The sequence below is a fragment of the Salvelinus alpinus genome, chromosome 29 (assembly GCF_045679555.1).
Source record: "Salvelinus alpinus chromosome 29, SLU_Salpinus.1, whole genome shotgun sequence".
NCBI lineage: Eukaryota > Metazoa > Chordata > Actinopteri > Salmoniformes > Salmonidae > Salvelinus > Salvelinus alpinus.
Genome location: NC_092114.1, coordinates 2,190,177 through 2,207,424, shown reverse-complemented (window position 1 = coordinate 2,207,424; position 17,248 = coordinate 2,190,177). Strand labels below are relative to the sequence as shown.

Here is a 17,248-nt window from a genome sequence, read left to right as displayed (position 1 = left end):
GCAAACTCCAAGCGGGCTGTCATGTGCCTTTTACTGAGGAATGTCTATGGCCACTCTACCATGGAATGCTGCAGAGATGGTTGTCATTCTGGAAGGTTCTCCCATCTCCACAAAGGAACTCTGTAGCTCTGTCATAGTGACCACCGGGTTCTTGGTCACCTCCCTGACCAAGGCCATTCTCCCCTGATTGCTCAGATTGGTCGGACAGCCAGCTCTAGGAAGAGTCTTAGTGGTTCCAAACTTTTTCCATTTAAGAATGATGGAGACCACTGTGTTCTTGGGGACCTTCAATGTTACAGACATTTTTGGGTACCCTTCACCAGATCTGTGTCTCGACACAATTCTGTCTTAGAGCTCTACGGACAATTCCTTCGACCTCATGGCTTGGTTTTTGCTCTGACATGTACCGTCAACTGTGGGACCTTTATATAGACAGGTGTGTGCCTTTCCAAATCACGTCCAATCAATTGAATTTACCACAGGTGGACTCCAATCAAGTTGTAGAAACATCTCAAGCATGATCAATGGAAACAGGATGCACCTGAGCTCAATTTCTCATAGCAAAGGGTCTGAATACTTATGTAAATAAGGTATTTCTAAAAACCTGTTTTCGCTTTGTCATTATGGGGTATTGTGTGTAGATTGATGAGAAAAAAAAATCTAGAATTTAATCAATTTTAGAGTAAGGATGTAATGTAACAAAATGTGGAAAAGGTGAAGGGGTCTGAATACTTTCAGAATGCACTGTATAGTATTATTTAATTCACAAGGTACTACAAACTGACCACAATACTTACCAGGCCTTTTGAAAGTATTTCCACCCATTAACATATTCCACATTTTGTTGTTACAGCCTGACTTTAAAATGGATTAAATCGATTTTTTGTCCCACCCATCTACACACAATACCCCATAACGGCAAAGTGAAAACATGTTTTTAGAATTTTTTGCTATTGTTTTTTTTATTTTTATACACTAATATCTCATTTACATAAGTATTCATGCTCCTAAGGCAATATATGTCAGAATCACCTTTGGCAGTGATTACAGCTGTGAGACATTCTGGGTAGAGCTTTCTGGGTAGAGTCTTCAATGTTTGTCAAGTTGGTTGTTGATCATTGCTAGACAGCCATTTTCCTGTCTTGCCATATATTTTCAAGCTGATTCAACTCAACTGTAACTAGGCCACTCAGGAACATTCAATGTCATCTTGGTTAGCAACTCCAGTGTAGATTTGGCATTGTGTTTTAGGTTATTGTCTTGCTGAAAGGGGAATTTGTCTCCCAGTGTCTGTTGGAAAGCAAACTGAACCAGGTTTTCCTCCAAATTTTGTCTGTGCTCTATTCCGTGTATTTTTTATCCTAAACAACTCCCTAGTCCTAAACGATTGCAAGCATACCCATAACATGTTGCAGCCACCATCATACTTGAAAATATGAAGAGTGGTAATCAGTGATGTGTTGGATTTGCCCTAAACATAACGCTTTGTATTCAGGACAAAAAGTTAATTTCTTAGCTACATTTTTTGCAGATTTACTTTAGTGCCTTATTTGCAAACAGGATTAATGTTTTGGAATATTTTGTATTCTGTACAGGCTTCCTTCTTTTCACTCTGTCATTTAGGTTAGTGTTGTGGAGTAACTACAATGTTGTTGATCCATCCTCAGTTTTCTCCTATCACAGCTATTAAACTCTGTAACTGTATTAAAGTCACTATTGGCCTCATGGTGAAATCCCTGAGCGGTTTCCTTCCTCTCCGGCAACTGAGTTAGGAAGGACACCTGTATCTTTGTAGTGACTGGGTGTATTGATATACCTTCCAAAGTGTAATTAATATCTTCAACATGCTCAAAGGGATATTCAATGTCTGCTTTTTTATTTTGATTTAATCCATCTACCAATAGGAGCCCTTCTCTGTGAGGCATTTGGAAAACCTCCCTGGTGTTTGTGGTCGAAATGTAATTCTCTATTGAGGAACCGACCAGATAATTGTATGTGTTTTAACCTGTATACCAGTAGGTACCCTTGTAATTCACTGCTCGACTGAGAGACCTTACAGATAATTGTATGTGTGGGGTAGAGATGAGCTCGTCATTCAAACATCATGTTAAATACTATTACTGCAGACAGAGTGATTCCATGCAACTTATTATGTGACTTGGTTAAGCCCATTTTACTCCTGAACTTATTTAGGCTCCTTGCCATAACAAATACTTATTGACTCAAGACATTTCAGCTTTTCATTTTTAATTCATTTGTAAACCTTTCTAAAAACATAATTCCACTTTAACATTATGGGGTATTGTGTGTAGGCCTGTTGGTGTATTGTGTGTAGGCCTGTTGAGGTATTGTGTGTAGGCCTGTTGAGGTATTGTGTGTAGGCGTGTTGGGGTATTGTGTGTAGGCCTGTTGGTGTATTGTGTGTAGGCGTGTTGGGGTATTGTGTGTAGGCCTGTTGGGGTATTGTGTGTAGGCCAGTGACAATTGAATCCATTTTAAATCCAGGCTGTAGCACAACAAAATGTGTAAATTGGGGTGTGAATACTTTCTCTAAAGCACTGTAAGTGGCGGTCTTTCTCCAATGTATTGTCATGTGTGTGTGTATACATAATCCACAAGCTCTATATATGTGATGTATTGTCATGTGTGTGTATATACATAATCCACAGGCTCTATATATGTGATGTATTGTCATGTGTGTGTATATACATAATCCACAGGCTCTATATACGTGATGTATTGTCATGTGTGTGTATATACATAATCCACAGGCTCTATATATGTGATGTATTGTCATGTGTGTGTATATACATAATCCACAGGCTTTTGGTACATTAGGAGACGAGTTGGAGCTTAAAAGCCCTAAAACAGTGAAGACATAATTACCTTGTTCTCTGTTAAAACGTCTGCTCAATCCACATGCTCTATATATGTGATGTATACAATAACTACGTATGTATACTATGATCCTACCATTCAATGGGATGTCCGCTGCCCTCATCTGTTAAAATGTTTGATTAGGTTCTTCAGTGATAGACGGAACAGACAAGGTTAACTTTGATCCAAATACAATTTTTTTTTTAAATAAAAGAAGTCTAACTAACTACATGGTTTGTGCATGGGCTCCAGCAAACTAAAGAGATTGTCAACTAAATGTGGGTTTTTTGTTACATAAAAAAAAATTAGACGTTGAATATTTAAAGAGGAGTTGGGTTGGAGAGGCTCTGCTGCCACCTTTTGTTCAAATCAAAATAAATCGAATTGTATTGGTCACATACACATGGTTAGCAGATGTTACTGGTCACATACACATGGTTAGCAGATGTTATTGGTCACATACACATGGTTAGCAGATGTTATTGGTCACATGGTTAGCAGATGTTATTGGTCACATGGTTAGCAGATGTTATTGGTCACATACACATGGTTAGCAGATGTTATTGGTCACATACACATGGTTAGCAGATGTTATTGGTCACATGGTTAGCAGATGTTATTGGTCACATGGTTAGCAGATGTTATTGGTCACATGGTTAGCAGATGTTAATGGTCACATACACATGGTTAGCAGATGTTATTGGTCACATACACATGGTTAGCAGATGTTGTTGGTCACATACACATGGTTAGCAGATGTTATTGGTCACATACACATGGTTAGCAGATGTTATTGGTCACATACACATGGTTAGCAGATGTTAGTGGTCACATACACATGGTTAGCAGATGTTATTGGTCACATACACATGGTTAGCAGATGTTGTTGGTCACATACACATGGTTAGCAGATGTTATTGGTCACATACACGTGGTTAGCAGATGTTATTGGTCACATACACATGGTTAGCAGATGTTATTGGTCACATACACATGGTTAGCAGATGTTATTGGTCACATACACATGGTTAGCAGATGTTATTGGTCACGTACACATGGTTATCAGATGTTGTTGGTCACATACACATGGTTAGCAGATGTTATTGGTCACATACACGTGGTTAGCATATGTTATTGGTCACATACACATGGTTAGCAGATGTTATTGGTCACATACACATGGTTAGCAGATGTTATTGGTCACATACACATGGTTAGCAGATGTTATTGGTCACATACACATGGTTAGCAGATGTTATTGGTCACATAAACATGGTTAGCAGATGTTACTGGTCACATACACATGGTTAGCAGATGTTGTTGGTCACATACACATGGTTAGCAGATGTTATTGGTCACATACACATGGTTAGCAGATGTTATTGGTCACATACACGTGGTTAGCAGATGTTACTGGTCACATACACATGGTTAGCAGATGTTGTTGGTCACATAAACATGGTTAGCAGATGTTACTGGTCACATACACATGGTTAGCAGATGTTGTTGGTCACATACACATGGTTAGCAGATGTTATTGGTCACATACACATGGTTAGCAGATGTTACTGGTCACATACACATGGTTAGCAGATGTTACTGGTTACATACACGTGGTTAGCAGATGTTACTGGTCACATACACATGGTTAGCAGATGTTATTGGTCACATACACATGGTTAGCAGATGTTATTGGTCACATACACATGGTTAGCAGATGTTAGTGGTCACATACACATGGTTAGCAGATGTTATTGGTCACATACACATGGTTAGCAGATGTTATTGGTCACATACACAGGGTTAGCAGATGTTATTGGTCACATACACATGGTTAGCAGATGTTATTGGTCACATGGTTAGCAGATGTTATTGGTCACATACACATGGTTAGCAGATGTTATTGGTCACATGGTTAGCAGATGTTATTGGTCACATACACATGCTTAGCAGATGTTATTGGTCACATACACATGGTTAGCAGATGTTATTGGTCACATACACATGGTTAGCAGATGTTATTGGTCACATACACATGGTTAGCATTAGTCAGAAATAGTATTATAAATATTCCCTTATTTTTGATGATCTTCATCAGAATGCACTCCCAGGAATCCCAGTTCCACAATAAATGTTTGTTTTGGACGATAACGTTCATAATTTATGCCCAAATACCTCCTTTTTGTTTGTGCGTTTAGTTACAAAATCCAAAATGATGACGCACAGGTCAGACGAAAAGTCAAAAAATTCTATTACAGTTTGCAGAAACATGTCAAACGATGTATAGAATCAATCTTTAGGATGTTTTTAACATACAGTGGGGAGAACAAGTATTTGATACACTGTCAATTTTGCAGGTTTTCCTACTTACAAAGCATGTAGAGGTCTGTACTTTTTATCATAGGTACACTTCAACTGTGAGAGACGGAATCTAAAACAAAAATCCAGAAAATCACATTGTATGATTTTTAAGTAATTAATTTGCATTTTATTGCATGACATAAGTATTTGATCACCTACCAACCAGTAAGAATTCCGGCTCTCACAGACCTGTTAGTTTTTCTTTGAGAAAAACCTGTTCTCCACTCATTACCTGTATTAACTCCACCTGTTTGAACTCGTTACCTGTATAAAAGACACCTGTCCACACACTCAATCAAACAGACTCCAACCTCTCCACAATGGCCAAGACCAGAGAGCTGTGTAAGGACATCAGGGATAAAATTGTAGACCTGCACAAGGCTGGGATGGGCTACAGGACAATAGAAAAACAGCTTGGTGAGAAGGCAACAACTGTTGGCGCAATTATTAGAAAATGGAAGACGTTCAAGATGACGGTCAATCACCCTCGGTCTGGGGCTCCATGCAAGATCTCACCTCGTGGGGCATCAATGATCATGAAGAAGGTGAGGGATCAGCCCAGAACTACACGGCAGGACCTGGTCAATGACCTGAAGAGAGCTGGGACCACAATCTCAAAGAAAACCATTAGTAACACACCACGCCGTCATGGATTAAAATCCTGCAGTGCACGCAAGGTCCCCCTGCTCAAGCCAGTGCATGTCCAGGCCCGTCTGAAGTTTGCCAATGACCATCTGGATGATCCAGAGGAGGAATGGGAGAAGGTCATGTGGTCTGATGAGACAAAAATAGAGCTTTTTGGTCTAAACTCCACTCGCCGTGTTTGGAGGAAGAAGAAGGATGAGTACAACCCCAAGAACACCATCCCAACCGTGAAGCATGGAGGTGGAAACATCATTCTTTGGGGATGCTTTTCTGCAAAGGGGACAGGACGACTGCACTGTATTGAGGGAAGGATGGATTTGGCCATGTATCGCGAGATCTTGGCCAACAACCTCCTTCCCTCAGTAAGAGCATTGAAGATGGGTCGTGGCTGGGTCTTCCAGCATGACAACGACCCGAAACACACAGCCAGGGCAACTAAGGAGTGGCTCCGTAAGAAGCATTTCAAGGTCCTGGAGTGGCCTAGACAGTCTCCAGACCTGAACCCAATAGAAAATCTTTGGAGGGAGCTGAAAGTCCGTATTGCCCAGCGACAGCCCCGAAACCTGAAGGATCTGGAGAAGGTCTGTATGGAGGAGTGGGCCAAAATCCCTGCTGCAGTGTGTGCAAACCTGGTCAAGAACTACAGGAAACGTATGAACTCTGTAATTGCAAACAAAGGTTTCTGTACCAAATATTAAGTTCTGCTTTTCTGATGTATCAAATACTTATGTCATGCAATAAAATGCAAATTAAATACTTAAAAATTATCCAATGTGATTTTCTGGATTTTTGTTTTAGATTCTCTCTCACAGTTGAAGTGTACCTATGATAAAAATGACAGACCTCTACATGCTTTGTAAGTAGGAAAACCTGCAAAATCGGCGGTGTATCAAATACTTGTTCTCCCCACTGTACATCTTTAATAATGTTTCAACCAGAGAATTCCTTTGTCTTCAGAAATGCGATGGAACGCAGGTCGCTCTCACTGGAGCGCGCATGGCAAGCTCATGCCAGACACCTGACTCAAAGAGCTCTCCTTCCCTCCTTCACAGTAGAAGCATCAAACAAGGTTCTAAAGACTGTTGACTTCTAGTGGAAGCCTTAGGAAGTGCAATATGACCCCAAATACACTTTATATTGGATAGACAAACCTACAAACCTCAGATTTTCCACTTCCTGGTTGGATTTTTTCTCAGGTTTTTGCCTGACATATGAGTTCTGTTTTACTCACAGACATCATTCAAACAGTTTTAGAAACTTCAGAGTGTTTTCTATCCACATCTACTAATAATATGCATATTCTAGCTTCTGGGACTGAGTAGCAGGCAGTTTACTTATTCATCCAAGCTACTCAATACTGCCCCCAGCCATAAGAAGTTAAAAAAGTAGACTCTGCCATAATAGACTTTATATGGGCAAATAGAACTCAGAATATAAAGGAAAGTTGTATATCTTCCTTAGTCTGAGGGTGGTTTTAACCTCCCAGACTTGGAATTGTATCAACTTGCCACCCAAGCCTTTAATTAACTTAGGGCTAGGCCACTTTTCCCCCCTCAATTTCCGCCTGAATGACGTGCCCAAAGTAAACTGCCTGTTGCTCAGGCCCTGAAGCCAGGATATGCATATAATTGGTACCATTGGATAGAAAGCACGTTGAAGTTTGTAGAAATATTAAAATAATGTAGGGGAATATAACACAATAGATATGGTAGGAGAATAATCACCCAGAATTTGTTTGAGAGACATTCCTCTTAGAATGGCAAGTATAAGGTCATATTGAAAATTTGCTCCCTGGATGCAATTCCTATGGCTTCCACAGGTTGTCAGCAGTCTGTGTTCAATGTTTCAGGCTTGTAACTTCAAAAACGAGAAATATCAGTTTTAGTACAGGGACACAGTCTTGGAAATTCGTTTGCGCATGAAGACAGGACGCACCTGCTAAAATCGGTTTCCTATTGAACATACTTCTTTCCGTAAAAAATATTATCATTTGATTACATTTTAGGGTGTCTGAGGAGTAAATAGAAATGTATTTTGACTTGTTGAAACAAAGTTTAGGGGTAGATTTTCGGATTCCTTTCTCTGCAAGTTGAACGAGTGGATTACTCAAATCGATGGCGCCAACTAAACAGACTTTTTGGGATATAAAGAAGGATTTTATCTAACAAAACAACACTACATGTTATAGCTGGAACCCTTTGGATTTTCAAAAACTAAGTGAATATTTAATCGCTATTTGTGAATTTATGAAACCTGTGCCGGTGGAAAAATATTTTGATGTGGGGCGCCGGCCTCAAACAATCGCATGATATGTTTTCGCTGTTCGCTGTTAGTGCAGTTAGATTAACAAGAATTTAAACTTTCAACTGATATAAGACACATATGTACCTAAATGTTTAATATCCATAATTTTTATGATTATTTATTTGAATAGCACGCCCTCCAGTTTTACCGGAAGTTGTCCCGCTAGCGGGACGCCTAGCCCTATTAACTTGAGACAAATAGTTAAATGCACTAAAGAGGAACAATGGGTACATATTGCGCATGCTCATCCTCAGAATCTTTTATGTGTCTGTTTTCAAAGGATACAGCTAAGAACATGAACAACTTCATAGTTTAGAACACTAAAACAATATGGAACACTACAACAATATGGAACACTACATTGTAACAATATGGAACACTACTACAATATGGAACACTACAACAATATGGAACACTACAACAATATGGAACACTACATTGTAACAATATGGAACACTACATTGTAACGATATGGAACACTACAACAATATGGAACACTACAACAATATGGAACACTACATTGTAACAATATGAAACACTACAACAATATGGAACACTACAACAATATGGAACACTACAACAATATGGAACACTACAACAATATGGAACACTACATTGTAACAATATGGAACACTACTACAATATGGAACACTACTAACAATATGGAACACTACAACAATATGGAACACTACATTGTAACAATATGGAACACTACATTGTAACGATATGGAACACTACAACAATATGGAACACTACAACAATATGGAACACTACATTGTAACAATATGGAACACTACAACAATATGGAACACTACAACAATATGGAACACTACAACAATATGGAACACTACAACAATATGGAACACTACAACAATATGGAACACTACAACAATATGGAACACTACAACAATATGGAACACTACAACAATATGGAACACTATAACAATATGGAACACTACACAATATGGAACACTACAACAATATGGAACACTACTCAATCTGGAACACTAAACAATCTGGAACACTACAACAATATGGAACACTACAACAATATGGAACACTACAACAATATGGAACACTACAACAATATGGAACACTACTATAATATGGAACACTACAACAATCTGGAACACTACATAACAATCTGGAACACTACAACAATATGGAACACTACAACAATATGGAACACTACAACAATATGGAACACTACATTGTAACAATATGGAACACTACTACAATATGGAACACTACAACAATATGGAACACTACAACAATATGGAACACTATAACAATATGGAACACTATAACAATATGGAACACTACAACAATATGGAACACTACAACAATATGGAACACTACAACAATATGGAACACTACAACAATATGGAACACTACATAACAATATGGAACACTACAACAATATGGAACACTACAACAATATGGAACACTATAACAATATGGAACACTACATAACAATATGGAACACTACATAACAATATGGAACACTACAACATTATGGAACACTACTAAACAATATGGAACACTACAACAATATGGAACACTACAACATTATGGAACACTACAACAATATGGAACACTACATAACAATATGGAACACTACAACATTATGGAACACTACATACAATCTGGAACACTACAACAATATGGAACACTACAACAATATGGAACACTACAACAATATGGAACACTACAACAATATGGAACACTACAACAATATGGAACACTACAACAATATGGAACACTACAACAATATGGAACACTACATAACAATATGGAACACTACAACATTATGGAACACTACAATCTGGAACACTACAACAATATGGAACACTACAACAATATGGAACACTACATAACAATATGGAACACTATAACAATATGGAACACTACAACAATATGGAACACTACAACAATATGGAACACTACAACAATATGGAACACTACAACAATATGGAACACTACAACAATCTGGAACACTACAACAATCTGGAACACTACAACAATATGGAACACTACAACAATATGGAACACTATAACAATATGGAACACTACAACAATATGGAACACTACAACAATATGGAACACTACAACAATATGGAACACTACAACAATATGGAACACTACAACAATATGGAACACTATAACAATATGGAACACTATAACAATATGGAACACTACAACAATATGGAACACTACAACATTATGGAAAACTATAACAATATGGAACACTACAACAATATGGAACACTACAACAATATGGAACACTATAACAATATGGAACACTACAACAATATGGAACACTACTATAACAATATGGAACACTACAACATTATGGAACACTACAACAATATGGAACACTACTAACAATATGGAACACTACATCAATATGGAACACTATAACAATATGGAACACTACAACAATATGGAACACTACAACAATATGGAACACTACTATAACAATATGGAACACTACAACATTATGGAACACTACAACAATATGGAACACTACAACAATATGGAACACTACAACAATCTGGAACACTACAACAATATGGAACACTACTAACAAATTCTCCAGGGCCATGTTCTGCAGTAACTTGTCATGTCTATTCTCCAGGGCCATGTTCTGCAGTAACTTGTCATGTCTATTCTTCAGGGCCATGTTCTGCAGTAACTTGTCATGTCTATTCCTCAGGGCCATGTTCTGCAGTAACTTGTCATGTCTATTCTCCAGGGCCATGTTCTGCAGTAACTTGTCATGTCTATTCTCCAGGGCCATGTTCTGCAGTAACTTGTCATGTCTATTCTTCAGGGCCATGTTCTGCAGTAACTTGTCATGTCTATTCTTCAGGGCCATGTTCTGCAGTAACTTTGTGGAGAGCAGCCAGGGTCGGGTGGATCTGAAGGGCATCTCCCCTGACGTGCTCAGTGGCATAGTGGACTATGTGTATACAGGAGCCATCACCATCAGCATGGCCATAGTGCTGCCTCTAATGCAGGCAGCCTCTATGCTGTACTATGGGCGGCTGTTTGAGGCCTGCTCCACCTTCCTTCAGGTGACTACAGATGGAAATCAGCTTTTTTGCTAACTCTGGGACTGTTTGATTGATTTTGAAACTGCAGTATTGATTGATGTGATTGTGCCACTAACGCCTGATTGTGTTTGTGAAGCAGGCTTCCTTTACAAAATAGACTTTTGTCTCAATTGGACTTTCCTGCATAAATAAATAAATAAAATACTAAATAATAATAATGTGCACACACACGGTCTTTGTTAAATTATAATATATTTCAGGAGCAGCTGAGCCCAGACAACTGTCTCAGTATGATCAGGTTGTCAGAGATCCTCCACTGTGACAGTCTGAAGGAGAAGGCTAAGGAGATGGCCGTGAGGAGCTTCTCAGACGTAGCTGCCTCCGAGGACTTCTGTGAGCTCTCCTTACCGGAGCTCATGTGTTACCTGGAGGATGACCGACTGTGTGCCGAGGAGGAGCAGGTGATATGAGATGAGAAGAGATGAGTAGAGATATAAGATCGTTTTTAACATGGGAGATTAGTACTAAAAGTCAAATTTCGCAGGTGTTTGAGACCCTCCTGGCGTGGATCCACCACGACCCGTTCTCCCGGCGCGGCGCCATCCACGACCTCTTCAGGAAGGTGCGTCTGCGCTACATCCACCCCACCTACCTGTTCCAGTTCATCGCCAACGACCCGCTAGTGCAGTCCTCCACGCTCTGCACTGAGATCATAGAGTCCGTCCGTCGCCTCATGCTCTCGGTCAGTGCCAAGTGCGGTCGTGAGCTGAAGCCCCTCTGGACCACACCGCGCCGCTACACCTGCCGAGAGACGCTCGTTGTGGTCGGCGGGCGCAAGAATAACGAGCAGACATCCCGGGAAGCCCTGCTCTATGACGAGAGGACTCAGCGCTGGCAGTGGCTGGCCAAGCTGCCCCTGCGACTCTACAAGGCCTCCTACGTCTGTATCCACAGCATCCTGTATGTGGTGGGGGGGCTCAGCCTCAGTATGGCCTCCGGAGACAGCTCTGTATCTGCCACCGTCTACACCCTCTCCCTCAAGACCAACCAGGTATGAAGGGGCTAGCATAGCCACAGCACTGACGGTTTGTCCAGAAAATAGGTATTTTTTAATTAGATTTTATTGTGTTGATCGATAATTATTTTGTATTGTGTATTTATGAAAATGGTACATTTCAACCTTAGCTGCTATTGATACCATGTAATGCTGCCTTATTGAAATCCGCCCGTGTCTGTAACCAGTGGAGGACGGCTGAGCCCATGTTGGAGCCCCGCTACGCCCATCAGAGTGTCTCCTATCTCCACTTCATCTTTGTCCTGGGGGGGATCGGAGTGGACAAACACATCTCCAACTCCGTGGAGAGGTACAACAGTATGTTTAACCAATGGGAGGCCATGGCTCCTCTCCCCAGCGCCGTGCTGCACCCCGCCGTCGCCGCCAACGACCAGAGGGTCTATGTGTTCGGAGGGGAGGACGCCATGCAGAACCCTGTCAGGGAGATACAGGTAACCATCAACCAACCCATCCAGAACAGAAACACTTGTAACAAAGAAGGGAGGAAGCAATTCCTTTAGCGTGTATGCTAATGTAACGGATGTGAAATGGCTAGCTAGTTAGCGGTGGTGCGCGCTAGCAGCCTTTCAGTCGGTTGCGTCACTTGCTCTGAAACCTTGAAGTAGTGGTTCCCCTTGCTCTGCAAGGGCCGTGGCCTTTGTGGAGCGATGGGTAACGACGCTTCGTGGGTGACTGTTGTTGATGTGTGCAGAATGTCCCTGGTTCGCGCCCGTGTCGGGGCGAGGGGACGGACTAAAGTTATACTGTTACATGTGTGCATATGTGTGTGTGTGTGTGTGTGTGTGTGTGTGTGTGTGTGTGTGTATATGCAGTGTGTATAATACGTGTGTTCAGAAGAGCGGTGGAACGGACGTCCTCCTCATGGGACGGTCTAAAGTTATACTGTTACACTGATGGTTGATGGATCTTAATCTTTGATATCATTGACCAGAGGTGGAGAGAGTGGTGAGGCGAAGAAGAAAAATAATTATGGGGCCCGTAGTTTTTCCTGATCTGGTAACTTAAGGGTCAGGGTAGGGGTTAGGTAAGGGTTAAGGGTATGGGTTAATGTTAGAGTTTAGAATAGGGACATCCCAATAGCACTGACCCTTGAGCTTTGTGCCCGGCCCACAAGACCTGCAATGTCCATGAATCTGATTGGTCAAGATACGCAAAGAGACAAATCATGAGGCAAATTGGTCTAAAAAAACAGCTCTTTGCCCTTAAATCAAAAGTGATGTGGCCTCACCACACGTGTTCTGGCGGCCCTTGTCATTGACTGACTGACTGAAACTCTCTCTGGTATCTCTGTCTCTCAGGTGTACCACATCTCCAGGAACCTGTGGTCCAGATTGGAAACCCGGACGGTGAAGAACGTCTGTGCACCTGCTGCTGTCATCGAAGATAAGATCTACATCATTGGAGGTGAACAGGCTGCTGCTTTCAACATGTTTATCTGGTTTACCTGGTCTATCATGTAGAATATCCACATCTGTTTTGCCTGGTCTATCATGTAGAATATCCACAGCTGTTACAGTCCACATGAGTTGATAGCATGTCTCTCTTTTTCATCTTCAATGGAGTCATCTCCTTTCAACTTGATTTACTTTGATGTTGTGATTCTGAACAATCTGTGGGTAGGCTATGTCCCCAATGGCTCCCTGTTCCCTCTGGGCTCTGGTCGAAAGGAGTGCACTATATAGGGAATAGGCTGCTATTCGGGATGCCGGCTGCCTTAATTAATAAGAGTCATGTGTATTGGAAATGTTTCATTTTTTAGGGTACACTAGACGGATGATCGCCTACGACACCAAAGCCAACAAGTTTGTAAAGTGTGAGAACCTGAAGGAGAGGCGAATGCACCACAGCGCCACGGTCATCAACAACAAGCTGTACGTGACGGGGGGGCGCTTCCTGAACGGGCACGACACCATCGAGGACTCGGACTGCTTCGAGTGTTACGACCCCAAGACGGACGTGTGGACCTCCAAGGGGACGCTGCCGTACAAACTGTTTGACCACGGCTCCCTGCCTCTGGTCTGTGTCTCCAACAGACCCAACCCACCCTGAGTGACCCACAACATCTTATCATCATCAGCTGGTCGTCTGGAGTCGAACAGTAGGGTGAACAGTAGGACTGACTTCTACAGCTGCCTCCCTGTCCTCCATTTGCAGATGCAATGTCCTCCACTCCGTTGTCACATTTGAGCTGGTCCACAAACTGTATATGATCTCTCTGATGAGTGATCTACAACATCCCCAAAACTCCTTGGACTCCTAGCCTAGCGGGCTCCTAGCCTAGCGGGCTCCTAACCTAACCTAGCATAGCAGGCTCCTAGCATAGCGGGCTCCTAAAGTAGCCTAGCAGGCTCCTAACCTAGCTATCTGTCATGTTACTCCTTCACAGCAGTTATAATTGGACACCACAGCTGGGATCGGATCGGAAACCATCTGAACAGACAGACGTTGGTCTCTTCTCTCACACAGTCACAGGACGTCAACATACGCCTCAGACATGGTCTTGATGCTAGCATCTGTGGCGTTCTAAATCAAAAACCTGAGATTTCAGCTGGCAGGCAGAGGTGTCACATTGGCCCCAGGGAGGGAGGGAGGGAGGGAGGGAGGGAGGAGGACGGCTCCACTGACAGATTTCTCAGTCTCCACACTCCTCCAAGGGTACATCTGAAATGGCACCTTATTCCCTATACAGTTCACGACTACTGGTCAGAACTAGTGCACTACATAGGGAATAGGGTACAAACTGGTCAGAACTAGTGCACTACATAGGGAATAGGGTACAAACTGGTCAGAACTAGTGCACTACATAGGGAATAGGGTACAAACTGGTCAGAACTAGTGCACTACATAGGGAATAGGGTACAAACTGGTCAGAACTAGTGCACTACATAGGGAACAGGGTACACACTGGTCAGAACTAGTGCACTACATAGGGAACAGGGTAGGCTCTGGTCAAGACAAGGGAATAAGGGTGCCATTTCAGACCAACGCTCCTCTACCCAAACTAAGTCCACATAATAATGATTGAAGCCCTGTACACAGAGCTGGATCATATGGAAAAATATCCATATGGCCATAAATTTCCTGAATTGGTACAATAACGATAAAATGAAGGATCCGTATCTATCATTAATGTGCACCACAGGTTCTATCATTAATGTGCACCACAGTTTCTATAATTAATGTGCACCACAGTTTCTATCATGAATGTGCACCACAGTTTCTATCATGAATGTGCACCACAGTTTCTATCATGAATGTGCACCACAGTTTCTATCATGAATGTGCACCACAGTTTCTAGCATGAATGTGCACCACAGTTTCTAGTATTAATGTGCACCACAGTTTCTATCATGAATGTGCACCACAGTTTCTATCATTGTGCACCACAGTTTCTAACATAAATGTGCACCACAGTTTCTAGCATGAATGTGTACCACAGTTTCTAGTATTAATGTGCACCACAGTTTCTATCATTAATGTGCACCACAGTTTCTATCACGAATGTGCACCACAGTTTCTATCACGAATGTGCACCACAGTTTCTAGTATTAATGTGCACCACAGTTTCTAACATTAATGTGCACCACAGTTTCTATCACGAATGTGCACCACAGTTTCTATCATTAATGTGCACCACAGTTTCTAACATTAATGTGCACCACAGTTTCTAGTATTAATGTGCACCACAGTTTCTAACATTAATGTGCACCACAGTTTCTATCACGAATGTGCACCACAGTTTCCAGAATTAATGTGCACCACAGTTTCTAGCATTAATGTGCACCACAGTTTCTAGCATTAATGTGCACCACAGTTTCTAGCATTAATGTGCACCACAGTTTCTATCATGAATGTGCACCACAGTTTCTATCATGAATGTGCACCACAGTTTCTATCATGAATGTGCACCACAGTTTCCAGAATTAATGTGCACCACAGTTTCTAGCATTAATGTGCACCACAGTTTCCAGCATTAATGTGCACCACAGTTTCTAGCATGAATGTGCACCACAGTTTCTATCATGAATGTGCACCACAGTTTCTATCATGAATGTGCACCACAGTTTCTATCATTAATGTGCACCACAGTTTCTATCATGAATGTGCACCACAGTTTCCAGAATTAATGTGCACCACAGTTTCTATCATGAATGTGCACCACAGTTTCCAGAATTAATGTGCACCACAGTTTCTAGCATTAATGTGCACCACAGTTTCCAGCAAGAATGTGCACCACAGTTTCCAGAATTAATGTGCACCACAGTTTCTAGCATTAATGTGCACCACAGTTTCCAGCAAGAATGTGCACCACAGTTTCCAGAATTAATGTGCACCACAGTTTCTAGCATTAATGTGCACCACAGTTTCTATCATGAATGTGCACCACAGTTTCTATCATAAATGTGCACCACAGTTTCTAGTATTAATGTGCACCACAGTTTCTATCATGAATGTGCACCACAGTTTCTAGCATTAATGTGCACCACAGTTTCTAGTATTAATGTGCACCACAGTTTCCAGCATTAATGTGCACCAGTTTCTAGCATTAATGTGCACCACAGTTTCTAGCATTAATGTGCACCACAGTTTCTATCATGAATGTGCACCACAGTTTCTAGTATTAATGTGCACCACAGTTTCTAGCATTAATGTGCACCACAGTTTCTATCATTAATGTGCACCAGTTTCTAACATGAATGTGCACCACAGTTTCTATCATTAATGTGCACCACAGTTTCTAGTATTAATGTGCACCACAGTTTCTAACATTAATGTGCACCAGTTTCTAACATGAATGTGCACCACAGTTTCTATCATTAATGTGCACCACAGTTTCCAGCATTAATGTGCACCAGTTTCTAGCATTAATGTGCAGCACAGTTTGTTATTATCCTTTAAACTACTACTGCTAGTTTGATGGTTGTGGGCA

At 41.3% G+C, this 17,248-nt stretch overlaps 1 protein-coding gene across 1 annotated transcript in view; it reads left to right on the top strand.

Moving 5' to 3' along the window:
• The window catches only part of klhl38a (kelch-like family member 38a), a 69,776-nt gene extending 54,886 nt beyond the window's left edge, over positions 1–14,890 (top strand). Inside the window, exons 3-8 of the mRNA XM_071374327.1 lie at positions 11,060–11,264; positions 11,504–11,704; positions 11,788–12,294; positions 12,486–12,749; positions 13,617–13,722; positions 14,078–14,890. Coding sequence (XP_071230428.1) covers positions 11,060–11,264; positions 11,504–11,704; positions 11,788–12,294; positions 12,486–12,749; positions 13,617–13,722; positions 14,078–14,367 — 1,573 coding nt within the window. The 3' untranslated portion in view covers positions 14,368–14,890. The remainder of the gene's footprint in view (positions 1–11,059; positions 11,265–11,503; positions 11,705–11,787; positions 12,295–12,485; positions 12,750–13,616; positions 13,723–14,077) is intronic.
• Positions 14,891–17,248: the final 2,358 nt, after the last annotated feature.